Source organism: Myotis myotis, unplaced genomic scaffold (assembly GCF_014108235.1).
Source record: "Myotis myotis isolate mMyoMyo1 unplaced genomic scaffold, mMyoMyo1.p scaffold_m19_p_6, whole genome shotgun sequence".
In the NCBI taxonomy this organism is placed as follows: Eukaryota; Metazoa; Chordata; class Mammalia; order Chiroptera; family Vespertilionidae; genus Myotis; species Myotis myotis.
In genome coordinates this window covers 66,635,101-66,650,982 of record NW_023416368.1, presented here as the reverse complement: position 1 = coordinate 66,650,982, position 15,882 = coordinate 66,635,101, and the positions used below count along the sequence as shown (strand labels likewise).

Sequence of the window (15,882 nt, the reverse complement as noted above, 5' to 3'; positions counted from 1 at the left end):
AACTTTGGTAATTATTTACTCTTAGCTTACAAAGTTTGCTAAGTCATAGTCAATAGTACAGCAAAGCTAATAGAGAGGCTTATGGTGCATATCAATTTTAGTCATGTAAACCCCAGCAGACACACTGTTCCCCCCAAATTAAAACAGGTTTATTGCTTTTTATCATAAAAATTGTATAGCTAAATATTTAAAAATTTGGTAATAATTAAAGATGTCCATTGTAGCAACAATAACAAAAACTCAATGACATTAGTTATTAAGCAGGCTATAATTCAGAGTATGCTTGTACAGGGAAAAACTTTGAGCCTGTAAAAATAAAGAAACATGAGGATTATACATTTTTGTTTAAAACAAAAATAATACTATTTATAACTTCCTTTTTTTAACTAAACAATCTATTTTGGCCATCCTTCCATGTCATTAGATATAGGGCTGTTTCACTTTTCAAAAGCTGTGTTGTATTCATTATAAGGTTGTCCTCCATGTAATCATCTGCTCTGAAAAGGACGTTTGGATTGCTTTTGGCTCTGCCGCAGTGAGCAACACCCATGTACATATTTGTCCACACTCATCCAAGTAAATCTTGTGATCCAGGATGATCACTTGAAGCCTCACCTCCCTGAAGGCTCCCTTGGCGCAATTGTTTCTGCTGGCTGCGCCTATCAAAAGGAAGTACAGTAGTCACATGCCACTTACTGAGAAAGCCTTGCAGGAAGCATTGTTTGCACTGCTTATTGAAAAGTATGATCTATGTGTAAAGTATACTTTTCAAATACCTGCATACATTTTAGAACTCATAGTAAATTGGAACTATACGAAAATATATTGTTCTTGGTCAGCAGGTAGAAAAAAAAATCAAGTTCAATACAGAGGGACGATCACTATATCTACTTCCTCTCCTTTTGCCTCCAAAAATGTTGGAAACTTGAATAAGTCACAGCAATTGGTTCTCCTTTGCTTCACAGGTTATGGACCTCAAAGGCCAAATGATCTACATCATTGAATCCAATGCGATCTTGTTCTTGGGGTCACCCTGCGTGGACAGGTTAGAAGATTTTACAGGACGAGGGCTCTACCTCTCAGACATCCCAATTCACAATGCGCTGAGGGATGTGGTCTTGATCGGAGAACAGGCCAGAGCTCAAGATGGCCTGAAGAAGAGGCTGGGGAAACTGAAGGCCACGCTGGAGCAAGCCCACCACGCCCTGGAGGAGGAGAAGAAGAAGACAGTGGATCTCCTGTGCTCTATATTTCCCTCTGAGGTGGCGCAGCAGCTGTGGCAAGGGCAGGTCGTGCAAGCCAAGAAGTTCAACAACGTCACCATGCTGTTCTCAGACATTGTTGGGTTCACTGCCATCTGCTCCCAGTGCTCGCCGCTGCAGGTCATCACCATGCTCAATGCGCTCTACACCCGGTTTGACCAGCAGTGCGGAGAGCTGGATGTCTACAAGGTAGGGGTGGAGCAGGACGGGACCCATTTTCCAGGCAAAAGTCACTGAGAAAAAGCACTGTAACTAGGATCGGAGTTATAATGCAAACGAAAGGCCATCCTGGGAGCCACATCCTGGGAGTAGGCATTGTGCATTAATCACCTGGGTGTTCGCCAGCCAGAAATAGCTCTGAATTTGCTCAGAAAAAGAGAGGATTCCACGAGAAGACTGCCACATTGTCTTCTTACGGAATAAGCATAGAGTGGGGAATGATAGACGGAGTGGAGGATGGGGTGCAGGACCCATGAGCAAGTGAAGTTTAGAAGTCAATGAACTTGACACTTGACTGTGGGAACTGAGTGGAGTTGCTAAGCATGGTATAATTCAGAGTACCCCTTGTACAGGGAAAGATTATCCTTTGTACCTGTAAAATGAAAGAAACATGAGGATTATACAACTCGTATTTAAATAGATTAATTCAATCCAGAGTTAACATGATACTTTTTATGGCCAGTTAGCAGAAACTCAAATGACCTACTTACGGCTTTATTGTAGAGCAGCCGAGGGCAGAGATACCTAAATAAGAGAGACCTGTTTTCAAATCTTGTCTCTACCTGATGTGTTTCATTTGTGAAAGAGAAAATATTATCTACCCAAAGGGTTTATATGAATAAACCTACATATGTCCTGGAAGCTTTATGAGCGGGATTGTATTAAATATTATGGTAAATAATATCTGTTATTCATCAGGCAGCAGGATTTTTGGGGTGCTCAGCATCATTCTAGGCACTGGAGACGCACTGTGATTGTCCCCAACATGTAATCAGCTACTTTTAATATGTAACTATTGTCAAAAGGAAGAACTAATGAAGAGATTTCATGTTCTGCCTTTAGAAGTAAAATTATATATATTTTTTTACTGATATAACGTATTTTGCCTTGTTTTAGACATTATCATTAAGCACAAAGCATGCCTCTCATTTGTGTGGCTTGAAATCAACTCTTAATTTGCCACATAACAATCTGGCATATCAGAACTTAACCCAATACAAAATGATTAAGGAGAAACAAAAATTATTTATGGGAATATACAAGACCCTGCTTTTTTTTTTTCAATTTAGATGCTAGAAGTAAAAACAAAATGAGAAAATAAAAGAAACTTCCTTTAAAAACTCTAACAGGAAATTCCAGACAGAGCTATGATCCCTTGGGACAAAAATAGGCTCATGGATAATTACAGATAAAATAATTGGCTTTGGTTAGGTTAAGCTTGATGGCCTCTTGTGGAATCCGCTGTATTTTTTTGTAGACAGTTTCTATCTTGAGAATGTCTCCTCTCTCAGCAGAGTTGTGAGAAGGAAGGCTTGCTGTTCTTGGCAAACTACTGAGATTGATGTCAGAAGAAGTAGCCCTCTTCTCCAACTTGTTGAAACTTGACAAAATTGGTTATTTTGTCAAGTATTTAGAATCTAGCCTCCTTACTACCAGGATGGTAGCCATAGAGTTCCCTGACTCACCCAACTGCAGCCTAAGCTCATCAATCACCTTCTTTCCTGTCCTTATGCCCACCTTCTCTCCACTCTGATTTCTCATGAAAATACTTAGAGGTAGCTGTAAATAAGTAAGGAGGGTCTTAACGACTAAATAAATTTCAGATACACAGAATGTATAATCATAGGCCGACCTATGAGTGTCATGGCTTCCAAGGAATAGTCAAGTTTATTTATTCAGGAACCTGATCATGCCAGGACTTTATTTAACTTCATTTTCCAGCATTCCATCTTTTAGTCATCTTTTTGTGTTAGTATTTATTTATCTATTGTTTTAGCAAATATCTACTGCTTATCCTGCATTTTCCATCATGGGTGGGCAAAATCCCTGTGAGAAGAGTTGACGTGTGTGTGTGTGTGTGTGTGTGTGTGTGTGTGTGTGTAGGTAGGGGAAGGGTACTGGAAAATACTAGGTTTCCATATGACATACTAAGCCCCATTTCACACAAGTCTGGACCAGGTACTATAATAGCATAGAAAATGGGCACCTAACTCCAAGTAGGGGTGAGGGTTCTACTTCTAATTAGTAACACTTTTTTGAGCACTTGTGATATGCTAGCCTTTCAGTTAAGCACTTCATATATATTCACTGCTGAGCCAAAGCTTATGGGAGGCATTGCTGCCTGGTTCATTCATTGGTGAACATACTGGGCACTGATAGGAATTAGTAAAATAGACAAACTCAGAGAGCTTACATTCTACTGGGGCTGGGGGAAGACAATAAACAGATGAGTAAATATATAGTATTTCATGTCGTGTAATATTCTGGAAGAAAAATAAAGCAGGTTAAGGGTGAGAAGTGATTGCTGTTTCATAGAAGGTAGTCTTTCTTATAAGGAGATGTTTTGGAGGGGCTGAAGGAAATGAGGGACAAACCAAATGGTTATCTGCAGAAAGGTTATTCCAGGCAAAGGGATAGCACGTAGGAGCCTGTTTGGTATATTTGAAAGAAAACAGGAGAAGCCAGTGGTATTGAGACAAAGTGAGCAACAGGGAGTGTCAGGAATTAGCAGAAAAGCTGGTCAAGAAGAAACTCGGGCACCTTATAAGGGTTTCAGCATTTATTCTGAGTAAACGTTTACATCTCTTTTTCGTTTTCTCACCTCCATTTCTCCACACTGGAAGCTGTGGATAAGAAGAATGAGATGATCTGATAAGCTACAATAAATATTTAGAAAAGAAAAATGTGATTATTACAATTTGGTGGATTTAAATTAATTGTTAGCTTTTTGTAGCCAGTATCATAGACAAAGAACACTGAGATTATTACTATATGATCCTTAATTTCTGCTGTAAATTATATGCTTTAATTCTTCCTAAGCTTTTTATTTGTAATGTGGAAAATCTGTTATGTGCAGGTGGAGACCATTGGCGATGCGTATTGTGTGGCTGGGGGATTACACAAAGAAAGTGATACCCATGCTGTTCAGATAGCACTGATGGCCCTCAAGATGATGGAGCTCTCTGATGAAGTCATGTCTCCCCATGGAGAACCTATCAAGGTAAACTCGATCATATATTGTCCAAGAAATGAGAATAAATGCTTAGTTAGTTATCAAAACAATGGTGTGCCCGGCCTGTGTGGCTCAGTGTTTGAGTGTCAACCTATGAACCAGGAGGTCATGGTTCAATTCCCGTTTAGGACACATGCCCAGGTTGCAGGGAGCATGCAGTAGGGGGCATGCAGGAGGCAGCTGATCAATGATTCGCATCATTGATGTTTCCATCTCTCTCTCCCTCTCCCTTCCTCTCTTTAGAGAATGGTGTATCAGTTGGGGTTTAGTTCCAGAGAGCAAATTCTCACTTGTTGAAGCAGGAGAACATTTACCACCTGGTATAGAATGGTTCCCAGAATCATTGGGAGGCCCAAAGAAGCCATCTATAAGTTAAGCTTTTTAAAAATGGGTCCTAAAGCCACATTTCAGCGCCACTGCTTTTTCCTTTGTTGGGAAGCTGGCTCCAGAACGATACCACCGTAGCCAGTCAGGAAATGGTTGTGTTCTGAAAGCTGCTGCCTCTGCTGCTGGCTACAGAACACAACTGCACGCACCTCCTCTAATCCGGATCAGCAACGTGAATTCCTGCATCCTGACCCTCACAAAATGAGTGCCTGGGAACTGGGCTCTCCACTAAGCACCCACAGAAAACCCAAAGCTTCCCCACTTGTAAGCATCCCAAGTGCAGTCCCAGCAGAAATCCTGGCTCCCAAATCTCATGCACGTGGCTCTGAGTCACTGGACCTAAACGCATCTAGGTGCTGCCAGGGAGTTTGGAATATGTAGTTTTTAGTGTTCCAGTAACTGCAGGGGAGGACATCACAGTAGAATGAATGTTGACTGTTAATCCACCAGTATTTTCCAGAACACATAAAATTCTAAAATGTCTAGATCAGTCAGACTCCAGAATAATATTTCATTGCACATGAAAAAATAAAATTAACACACAGGGGTGGGCAAACTTTTTGACTCAAGGGCCACAATGGGTTCTTAAACTGGACCGGAGGGCCGGAACAAAAGCATGGATGGAGTGTTTGTGTGAACTAATATAAATTCAAAGTAAACATCATTACATAAAAGGGTACAGTCTTTTTTTTTTTTTTTTTTAGTTTTATTCATTTCAAATGGGCCGGATCCGGCCCGCGGGCCGTAGTTTGCCCACGGCTGCACTAGGCATTGGTTCAATAGACAGAACATGAGCAGGTTATGTTTATTTGTAGCACTGTAGTCAATCTGGCACTCAATTTTTATCAAATAGGACTCAGTTGATGATTCAGAAGTGGGCCTTTGAAGGGAATAGAATCCTACCTGGTATGCTCTAGATATAGGGAGAAGAAAGAAAAAAAACAAAACTATACTATTTAGAAGTTTAGTCTTGGCTCTCTTCACAATTAGTAGACACCATACATGCAAGTCATCATGTTGGTTTTATAAGTCGACTGTCTTTCCAGTTACATGTTACTGTGTGACACATTTTGTATATTTAGTTCTGTAAAAATACAAACCTTTTATTACACATGGATTCTGTGCATCGGAAATTAGATGATGCATAACAGGGATACCACACCTCAGCTCACAGTCTCTGGTTCCTCAGCTGGGAACACTCAAATGGTTGAGGGAAGTTGGAAGAGCTGGATGTACCACTTGGAGCTGGAGAATCCATTCTGACGTGGCTGCTTCACTTACATGTCTGGTTCCTTGCTCACTGGCGATGGCTGAAAGGTTGGGCTCAGCTAGGACTGTCAGTCCATGTGCTTACGTGGTGTAGACTCAGAGTAGTTATACTTCTTACATGGTGGCTTATGTCCCAGGGAACTTGATTGGTGGCAGCATGGCCTTTTATGACCTAACGTTAAGAGACACACAGTGATGCTTCCATTCTATTCTCTTGGTCAAAGCAATCATAAGCCTGCCCCGAGGTGAGGAGATAGAGCTCATGTCTTAATGGGGAGAGTATGAGATAAATTGTGGCAGTTTTAAAAGCATCACAGCAGACCTAGCCGGTTTGGCTCTGTGGTTAGAGAGTCAGCCCGCAGACTGAAGGGACTGAAGGGAGTGAAGGGTCTCGGGTTCCATTCTTGTCAAGGGCACATGCCTCGGTTGCAGGCTAATCCCTGGCCCAGTTGGAGTGCGTGCAAGAGGCAATCAATCAATGTGTCTCCCTCACATCTATGTCTCTCTCTCCCTCTCTCTCTCTCTCCTTCCCTTCCACTCTCTCTAAAAATAAATGGGAAAAATATCCTTGGGTAAGGATTAATAAATAAATAAAAATAATAAAATCATCACAGCATCTTACTTTTAATTCTCTCTCTCTCTCTCTCTCTCTCTCTCTCTCGTTTTGATGAGGAAAATCATAGCATCAAAGTAAATGCTTAAAATATCCACATTAACAAAAAAATCAGTGGTTTCCACATAAATGTATTTTATAATTAAAATGTGTATGTTTGAGCCAGGGGGATTTTTGTTATTTGTAGAAATGTATTTTTAGAGTTTTGCAACTGGAGGCATTATTTATAGCTAGTTTCAAAGACAATTACCTGAGTAATAAAAGTCTAGCTTTAATGACCTGTAAAGTGAGATGTTAAGCATACCTTTTATTTGTTCTAACCTACAGTCCTCGGGACTATCTGATGGCTTTAGGAGCTGCCTATGAAACATCACAGAGGCAGAAGGGAAGAGCATTTTGAGTAGAGAGAGAAACCTTATTGTGTGTTGGGGGCAGGGGAGCATATTGTGACAAACATCGTCTCATTTAATATTTACAACAACATTATGAAGAGGAAACTACAATTCACTAGTGGACAAAAGTGGTCAAGTCTCCCATGCATCTGTATTTGGAGTTATGTCTCTTTGGCTTCAAAGCCCAGGCTTACCCTGGCTGATAGCTCGGTTGCGGTTCTATCCCCCATCAGGGCATGTACAAGAATCAACCAACGAATATATAAAAAAATAAGTGGAACAACAAATGGATGTTTTTCTCTCTCTGCCCATCCCCCCCCCCCCCCCCCCCCGCCTCTAATCTGGGTCTCAGCAACCACTTCCTGCTTCCTGTGTTATTTTTTACTTGAATATTGCAATTCCCTTTCTCTAGTTGTTAGTCATTTGAATAGTGGAGTAATGTTTGGCATAAAGTTATTTTCCTCAGAATGTACACTTTATATAGTGAGAGCTAGCAACTTTTGCTCCTCTCTGACCGTGTTTTGGGAAACAACAACTGTAATCCAGAAGTTATGTCTATCTCACTTGATAGAGCAGTTTCACATAAACAACCCATAGACACTGTCTTGTCACGGTGGTGACAGCGATAGGTATGCGTGGAAATCTGTCTCAGATACTGAAGAGAGGGGAAATAAGAGTGCTTTGTGCAACAAACCTAAGGGCATAAGTAGAGAAGAGTTAAGAGGTGTAGCTGATTCTTCTCCGATAATTTTTAATCAACTGTGAGTAGAGGGAAGTTGGCTGAGGTTTTTGAGGAAGGAGGGAGTGGTGCGGTTAAGAGCGATTGTTACAATAATTTAGACAGGGCATTCAAACAGCACTGACAAGTGGGAAGAATTTTAACCCATGACCAGGAACAATGTGGTACGTTTTTTGCTTTTAGATGCGAATTGGACTGCATTCTGGGTCGGTTTTTGCTGGAGTTGTTGGAGTTAAGATGCCCCGTTACTGTCTTTTTGGAAACAATGTCACCTTGGCTAACAAATTTGAGTCCTGCAGTGTACCACGGAAAATCAACGTCAGCCCAACAACCTACAGGTACTGATTGCACTGACCACCTAAACTCTATTCTTTTACTATTTCATTGGGGGAAATGGTAACTGGTTCAAGAGGGAGTAAAGTACAACTTCTACCCCATGTGGACATCTGCCCTGAGCCTGTGGCTGCGATTCTTGAATCTTTCTGCTATCAAGATTTCATTTAAATGGTTTGATTTTTCCAATCTATTTTTCTTACAAATTTTGAACTTTTTTGAAGATGATCTAATGAACATGTCTTACTCATGAGAAATGAGTGTCATTTCTCATTTGATGTTTTGTGTTTATCTGTAAGTTTATTTCAAAAGCCTGGGATTTGTATTCAGAAGACGTGTCTTACAAGTTCCAAATGCCAGATGTGAGATCTTGAGCAAAGCACTTAACAAATTCAAGTGATATAAAGGTTATGATTGTAATTACCTTACTAATAGGAGATGTTGGGCTAATATGGACATAAAAATGTTTTTTTTAATTTACCAATCACCTATAGTTTTATACATTCTTATTTTTTAAACCCTTATAGTTATATACATTTTTATAGTTAATTTTTACATATTTCAAACATACAGAAAAAAAATTTAAAGAAAATATGATACCGTGTAACCGATACTAATATTTAACAAATGTCAACATTTTGCCATATTTGTTTCAGATCCCTGTTTTATGAGAGAAACAAAATATGACAGGCTCCTGGCCCCCATTTTCTCTCTGATATGCTGGACTTTAAATCCCTTAAGGTTTGTAGGAACATCTGAGAGCGTGTACTTCCTGAAGACAGGCAGGCTCCTAAAGAGAGAGGCGGGGAGGCACCAAATAGAGAAATAGCTTCTGTTGCTCTGTTTACCAGGAAGGAAAATGAGCAGAAAGAGGCCAGAGGTGTAACTCTCTTCATTTAAGTTCCTCCAGGTTAAAAAAAAATATAAAGTCAGAGAAAAGTAAATTTCCACTGGCCCTGTTCATATTCTTTTACAACTTGCCTTGAACCTACTCAACATATTTGGAGATTTTTTCTTTCTTGATGAAATGTAAATCAAGATCTTATAAATCTAGTTCATTTATTAAAACTATTTCTAATGCAGGGGTGTACTGGTAAGCCAGCTTTGGGAAGTAAAGTGGAGAATCCCTGATTTCTAGCATTTACCAATTTCTATGGTGTAAATACTCCTACCATGGCAGGTTTTAGGCGACTGATAGTTTGCAAAATTCTTGAATGTTAAAAGTTCACTCTCATGAGCCAGGACAAGCCAAATCAAGTAAGTTACTATGTCACTATATGTGCAGGTGATATAATATGTATTCTAGAGTATGAATAAGCAAGAATCTATCTTCTCCCCAAGGTTAATTAGAGTATATCAGGTTTTCATTATTATAAAAGTGACTTGATATTCTTACACATATATCTCTAGATATTATACCTATACATGGTATTCCCAGATCATAGGCTGTACTGTTTCAAATTTACTAAAAATCAATTAGCTGCCCAAATTGCTTCTACCAATTTGTATTCCACCAACAATGTATGAAGATTTGTTTCTCTTCTCCAAAGCTTGATATTATCAGACTAATTAATTGTTACCAATATGATGAGTGTTAGGCGATATCTAATTGATGTTTAATCAGTCTTTTGTAATTGAGTTATTTAATTTTCACAACTATCCCCATTTTCCAAAGTTAGTAAACTGACAACTTTGTTGCTATTCAACAACAGAGTTTGAAGCTTATACTTTGGGATTCTGTAACTTTTTATTATATATCACCAAATATTATGCTTTATAAATAATAGGCCAAAAACATTTATGAATTCATGACTAAAACATCAGTAGAAGGCCATGGTATAGTTGGGCAGGTGTGATGAGTAATCTAATCTTCTGTAAGAGTTGGTTTAGATCCCAGAATTATTCAACATTTTTTATCCATGGCCTAAATAATAGATTAGAGAGATGCTTATTAAGTTTGCATTTGACAGAAAGCTAGGGAAGCAAATAGAAAGATGAGTAACTTAACCAGTGGGATCAGAATTAAAATGAGTTTAGCATAATGAAGAAGTAGTAGCAAATAAAAAAAAAATTGGGTATCAGTATGTACAATTAAATCTCATTTTAGTTCTATTAACCTTGGATTTGTAAAAATTCTATTGAGAGATCAAAAGCTCTTCTTACAGTACTTTATACATATGCATAAAGCTTATGTAGAACTTTTCCTTTATAACTTCTTGCCCATGATTACTTCTCAGTAATATTTACAAAATGAATGAATTGATAAATGGCAATGTTTTAACTCTTTCAACTTAGGAAGACTTATTCTATAACATTATATTTATGGGGTGTTGTTTTTTTGTTATTGTTAGACCTTTGGATTATTTGGGGGTTTCCCCCAATTACTGTGAATTATACTGTTATTCAGATTATAGATTATATCTTTGCAAAATATTTTAAAATTAATTTTTTGAATATGAGTGAAATGCATTATTTGGGTAGAATTTTCTTGTGGTTGTGAATTGTTTTTCCATTGTACGTCTTCTGTGAAGATGTTTGTTAACATCATTAGGAGCTTTCTGTCAATCACAGTGAACATGGTTTATTAATATTTCGAGGAATATTCATTTATTTATGTTGTCTTTTCTTGAGAAGAGGGTAATACTTTTATTTTACTCTTTCAGATTACTCAAGGACTGTCCAGGTTTTGTCTTTACCCCTCGATCAAGGGAGGAACTTCCACCAAACTTCCCCAGTGAAATTCCGGGAATCTGTCATTTTCTGGAAGCTTATCAACAAGCAACAAATTCAAAACCATGGTTCCAAAAGAAAAATGTTGAAGATGGCAATGCCAATTTTTTAGGCAAAGCATCAGGAATAGATTAGCAAAATATGTCCCTGATTATTAGTCTTTGGGGTTTGATTCCTTTGAGAATGTGTGGAATCTCTGAGAGCACTTTAGGATGCAGATGGATAAAAGCAGTATTAAAATTTCAGGAGCTCACGATCTACTTATTCTTCCACTTAACATGACAAACATGTATTCACTTCAATACTTCAGCTCTTCAGTGAAAATAAAAAAAAGAAACCTTGAAAAGTGACCTCTGGGGGAGATTTCTGTTATATATCACTTATTATCTGTACTCAAAATTTAGCACATTGTACATATATCAGGTAATTGTAGCAACCTATACAATGTGATGGAGTCACTTGCAATCTTGTGTCCTGGTGGAATGCTATGGTTATTAGAGTGTGTTTGTGATAGCATTGCCTTACAAAAGCTTTTGAACAGAAATTATAGTCTTCAATACCATAAGCTCTTGGAACTTTTCAACTCTGAATTTTATTACATTTTCTCATTTAATTTTTAGTTTATATAACAAAGTAGATTGAGGTTTTTCTCTGTTGCACTTTTCTTTTTTTATTTTTAAGGAAATAAGCAATTCTGGGTTAGATGCAATATGAATATAAAATAGGTCTTCTGTAAATATCAAAGATTATTTTATAAAAATATTCTCCACCACATAATGTGTCATTAACAATAAATGTTTCCTTTTGTTTGACATTTTTTATTCCATATATGGTAAAGGCTGTTTTAATTCATATTAGCATTTTCATTCTTATCCATTCATTTCTATTTTACAGTATTCAGTATAAAAGAGGCTGATAGCCTATATTAAAATGCAATATCATTCTGATTTAATTTAACCAGAAGCAACATGGGAGTATAGTAAGCATTTAGGGAACAAACTATAAAATACAGAAAAAAGATATTCACAACATGCATACATTCACCCACCCCACTCACAACACACAGAGGAATGTGGCTCTATTTCAGCAGACATGCTCTATTGCCATGCTGAGCCATGTAAAGTTCCAATAAGAAAATTTAAGTTCACAAGTGGGAAATAAGACTTGTTCTTTTTCTGACTGTATTTTTAAATACTTGTGTTGAATAATTTAGTGTGTGTATATTTCCTAAGAATCATGAGGGTTTTTTTTGTTTTGTTTTATTTTGTTTTTGGTCTCATTAAGTACACATCTGTGAATATTTTATTCTAGTGGAAATATCTCAATGATATTCTTTAAATAGAATGTTAGTGTTGATGAAGAAAATTATGCTGTGATTTTATTATGGAAAATTTTAAACATTTTTTTCTGGAGCTTGAACTTTAATTTTTAATGATGTTAGTCTAAGATCTCTGGTGAACTGAACCTAAATAGGGCTTTGATTTTAAAAGAGCTCAACTTCAAAGCAAGAGAAAAATGATCATTATAATTTTTAAATCACTACTAGCATAGCCATAGATACACTGAACTCTTATTTGGGGTTCTAAAAAATAATTCAATTTAAAAATTATTTAATTATCTTCACTAGTTCCCAGTCTACCCCATAGTAACCTCAGGAATGAAAAGTAATTACTGATTGGCCTTTAGTATCCCATGTGTACCACTATAGATATTACAATGATTATTATTTACTGATTCCCCAATATTTTAAAGGACTAAATGTGTCTCATTAAATACCAATCTTATTGTTATAGGTGTTGGGAAAATATAGTTACAATCTTACAATTATATGAAGTTAATAAAAATACATAAAAGGAAAATAAAGACAAATACATTTTTCCATCTGTAATGCAATCCTTAGTATAGGGAAAATAATAGGAATTAAAGGAAATTTAAAGGCATACAATAAAATGTCACCTTTATAAAAATATTTAAGTAGACCCTAATTTGTTAGTTTGTTTTCTTAAGTTTTTAAGCTAATTAGAATTCAAAAATATTTTTTCTGTGTGTGTTTGTAATGTGTGTGAGTTCACCCCAAAACCCATAGAGGAAAATATAATCTCAGTAAAAGCTATCTGAGAATTCCTTGTACTATTCCTACAACCTTTCTATAAGTTTGATATTTCATCCAAAAAAAGTCAGCAAACATGTATTTTCCCAGACAAATGAAATAATCTGTGATAGGTTCCCCAGGCCAGCCTATAAAGGCTCATTAATTATGGAATACTTTGTGGACCTTAAGCAACATGAACATACAACATTTCCATGATAGAATGCATTCAAAGTCCATAACGGGGTGCTAAAAACTTGAAGGAATTTCCTTTCCCTTTCTATTCAATTTGGAGGATAGAAGTTATGGATACATTTCCAGATCCAGACCACTGATGGTAGCCAGGAGCAGAGAATCTGGAAGGTATGTTCTCAAGGAAACAGAGACCAAAATAGGAGCTCTGTTTTAGGACTGGAATTGAGGATGGAGAAAAGAATGGACAGAGAGGGCCTATGACAGGGTGGGGGGCTAAGAGTTCGGAATCTTTTTTAAAAAAAATATATATTTTATTGATTTTTTACAGAGAGGAAGGGAGAGGGATAGAGAGTTAGAAACATCAATGAGAGAGAAACATCGATCAGCTGCCTCCTGCACGCCCTCTACTGGGGATGTGCCCGCAACCAAGGTACATGCCTTTGACCGGAATGGAACCTGGGACCTTTCAGTCCGCAGGCCGACGCTCTATCCACTGAGCCAAACCGGTTAGGGCAAGAGTTCTGAATCTTGTTGCCAGAATAACTATCCTAAAAATTAATGTGGGGTCTAGTCCCCATTGGTTTAGCTAAGTAGGTAGAGCATTGGCCCTGGCTGAGGGGGGTGCAGGAAGCAGACAATTGATGTGTCTCTCTCACATCAATGTTTCTCTCCGTCTCTCCCACTTTCTTCTATTCTCTCTAAAAATCAATGGAAAAATATCCTCAGGTGAAGACTTTAAATAATAATAATAATAATAATAATAATAATAATAATATGGGGTCCCAAGACTGCTTTTCAATCAGATGGTTTTTCCTGAGAATTCCACAAGCTGTTTCATTTGTCCAGATTTTTTTTATTTTCACTCACAGCTTCTTGCCCAATTATTAAATGTCCAGTACACAAAATAAATTTGCCTTTATACCTATTTCTTAAGCAAGCATAGAGTTCTGTGGTTGTTTTCTAAAGATGTCTGCATCAAGAAGCAAAAAGAAATAGAGTTTAAAAGTGTCTTCCCACTTTTCTTCATCTTTTTATTTCTATCTAGATTTTGTAAGAAAAAGCAAAGTTTGAACTTAATATGAATAGGTTCACTTACTCATTTTCATTTATTTAATCATCAGTTCTTGAATAACTACCATGTGCCAGGAATAATGCTGTTTTTTGGAATTCAAAGATAAGACATGACCCATTCTATCAAAAAACAAAATTAAAAATGAACATAAGATAAATAATTTCTGTGGGAGCACTTAGTGCTTGGAGAAGTGTCTTGGTCTTAGAGGAGTTCATCCAGCAGAGGGAGAAGGACTTGACCAAGCAAGTAAACCAGCACACACGAAGAAATGGAGTCTTGGGGGTGCATAGCCTGTCCTAGGTGGCAAGTTGCCCGGGATGAGGTGGAGGGGAAGAGAATAAGGACAGAAAGACCACTTAGCTACAGATCATGAAGAGGGCTCTTTTTTCATGATAAGATGTGTGATTTCGATGATGGTGACGGTATTCATCATCATTATTCATTTCCATAAAACGTTTTGTTCAAAACAAATCTTACAAATGGAAAAAAAAAAGTGCAAAACAGAAAAAAGAAGCAGACCATTAGCTTCCACTTCCTTCCCCAACACTTTTTAAACCAGTAGGCAAAAGAGACACCAAAGGCTAAAGGAAGAAATGGTCTGATCATGTGTGTGTGTTTGAAAGGCAGCGTCAGAAACAGCATGGGTAAGGGTTGATGTTTATTTGCATAGATGACCAAGTGAACATTCTTCTGTATCTCAGAAGAAAATGGTTTGTGCTATATCCTGGGTATTTTACCCAAAGTATGAACATAAAGCTGGGTGTCTGGCATAGGAATTTCATTATTACTTCCAAGACCACTAGTCCTTCACATCCTTTGGTAGGAAGGAAGGAAAAGTTGCTTCAGCATTTTACTAACCTTTCCTTCAAATTCTTCTCTGTGATATTACCAGTCATTCAAAGCAGACCCTTCCAGCCTTGTCCTGTGGTTAGGTTAGCAGCTGTCCTAGGATGGAGTGCAGTGTTCTATGGAGGGCCTAGCCAGTGAAAGAGACTACCTATTTCATATAGTTCTGGGGATGGACTTGGCCCCCTGACATTTCTCAATCTGGAAAGTGCTCAAATGGAGCTTTACATAGAAAGCCTGAAGGAAGCTAGGGCTATCTAATGGTTTGAAAGCCACATGCAAATCCCTGTTAAAGCAACAGTTAATCTCAAAGAGAATGCATTAATCAATTGTTGTAGTAGTTTAAAGTGTATGGATTTTACCTGGAGAAATAAGTATTAATCAGTGAAACAGGATCTCTCTTTTTTAAAAAAAATATATTTTATTGATTTTTTTTTTTACAGAGTGGAAGGGAGAGGGATAGAGAGTTAGAAACATCAATGAGAGAGAAACATCTATCAGCTGCCTCCTGCACACCCCCTACTGGGGATGTGCCCGCAACCAGGGTACATACCCTTGACCAGAATTGAACCTGGGACCCTTCAGTCCACAGGCCGACGCTCTATCCACTGAGCCAAAACGGTTAGGGCTGAAATGAAATCTTTTTGATACATATTGTTGGGGTGGCTTGCTAGGTCAGTACCCTTCACTGAACAATAAAACATAAAGAATTTGCTTTGCCTG

At 37.7% G+C, this 15,882-nt stretch overlaps 1 protein-coding gene across 4 annotated transcripts in view; it reads left to right on the top strand.

Moving 5' to 3' along the window:
* GUCY1A1 (guanylate cyclase 1 soluble subunit alpha 1) overlaps positions 1 to 13,619 on the top strand; it is a 49,431-nt gene extending 35,812 nt beyond the window's left edge. For all 4 annotated transcript variants that reach the window (XM_036314548.1, XM_036314547.1, XM_036314549.1 and 1 more), the window contains exons 6-9: positions 966 to 1,451; positions 4,339 to 4,482; positions 8,078 to 8,232; positions 10,891 to 13,619. In XM_036314548.1, coding sequence (XP_036170441.1) covers positions 966 to 1,451; positions 4,339 to 4,482; positions 8,078 to 8,232; positions 10,891 to 11,092 — 987 coding nt within the window. In that variant the 3' untranslated portion in view covers positions 11,093 to 13,619. The remainder of the gene's footprint in view (positions 1 to 965; positions 1,452 to 4,338; positions 4,483 to 8,077; positions 8,233 to 10,890) is intronic.
* Positions 13,620 to 15,882: the final 2,263 nt, after the last annotated feature.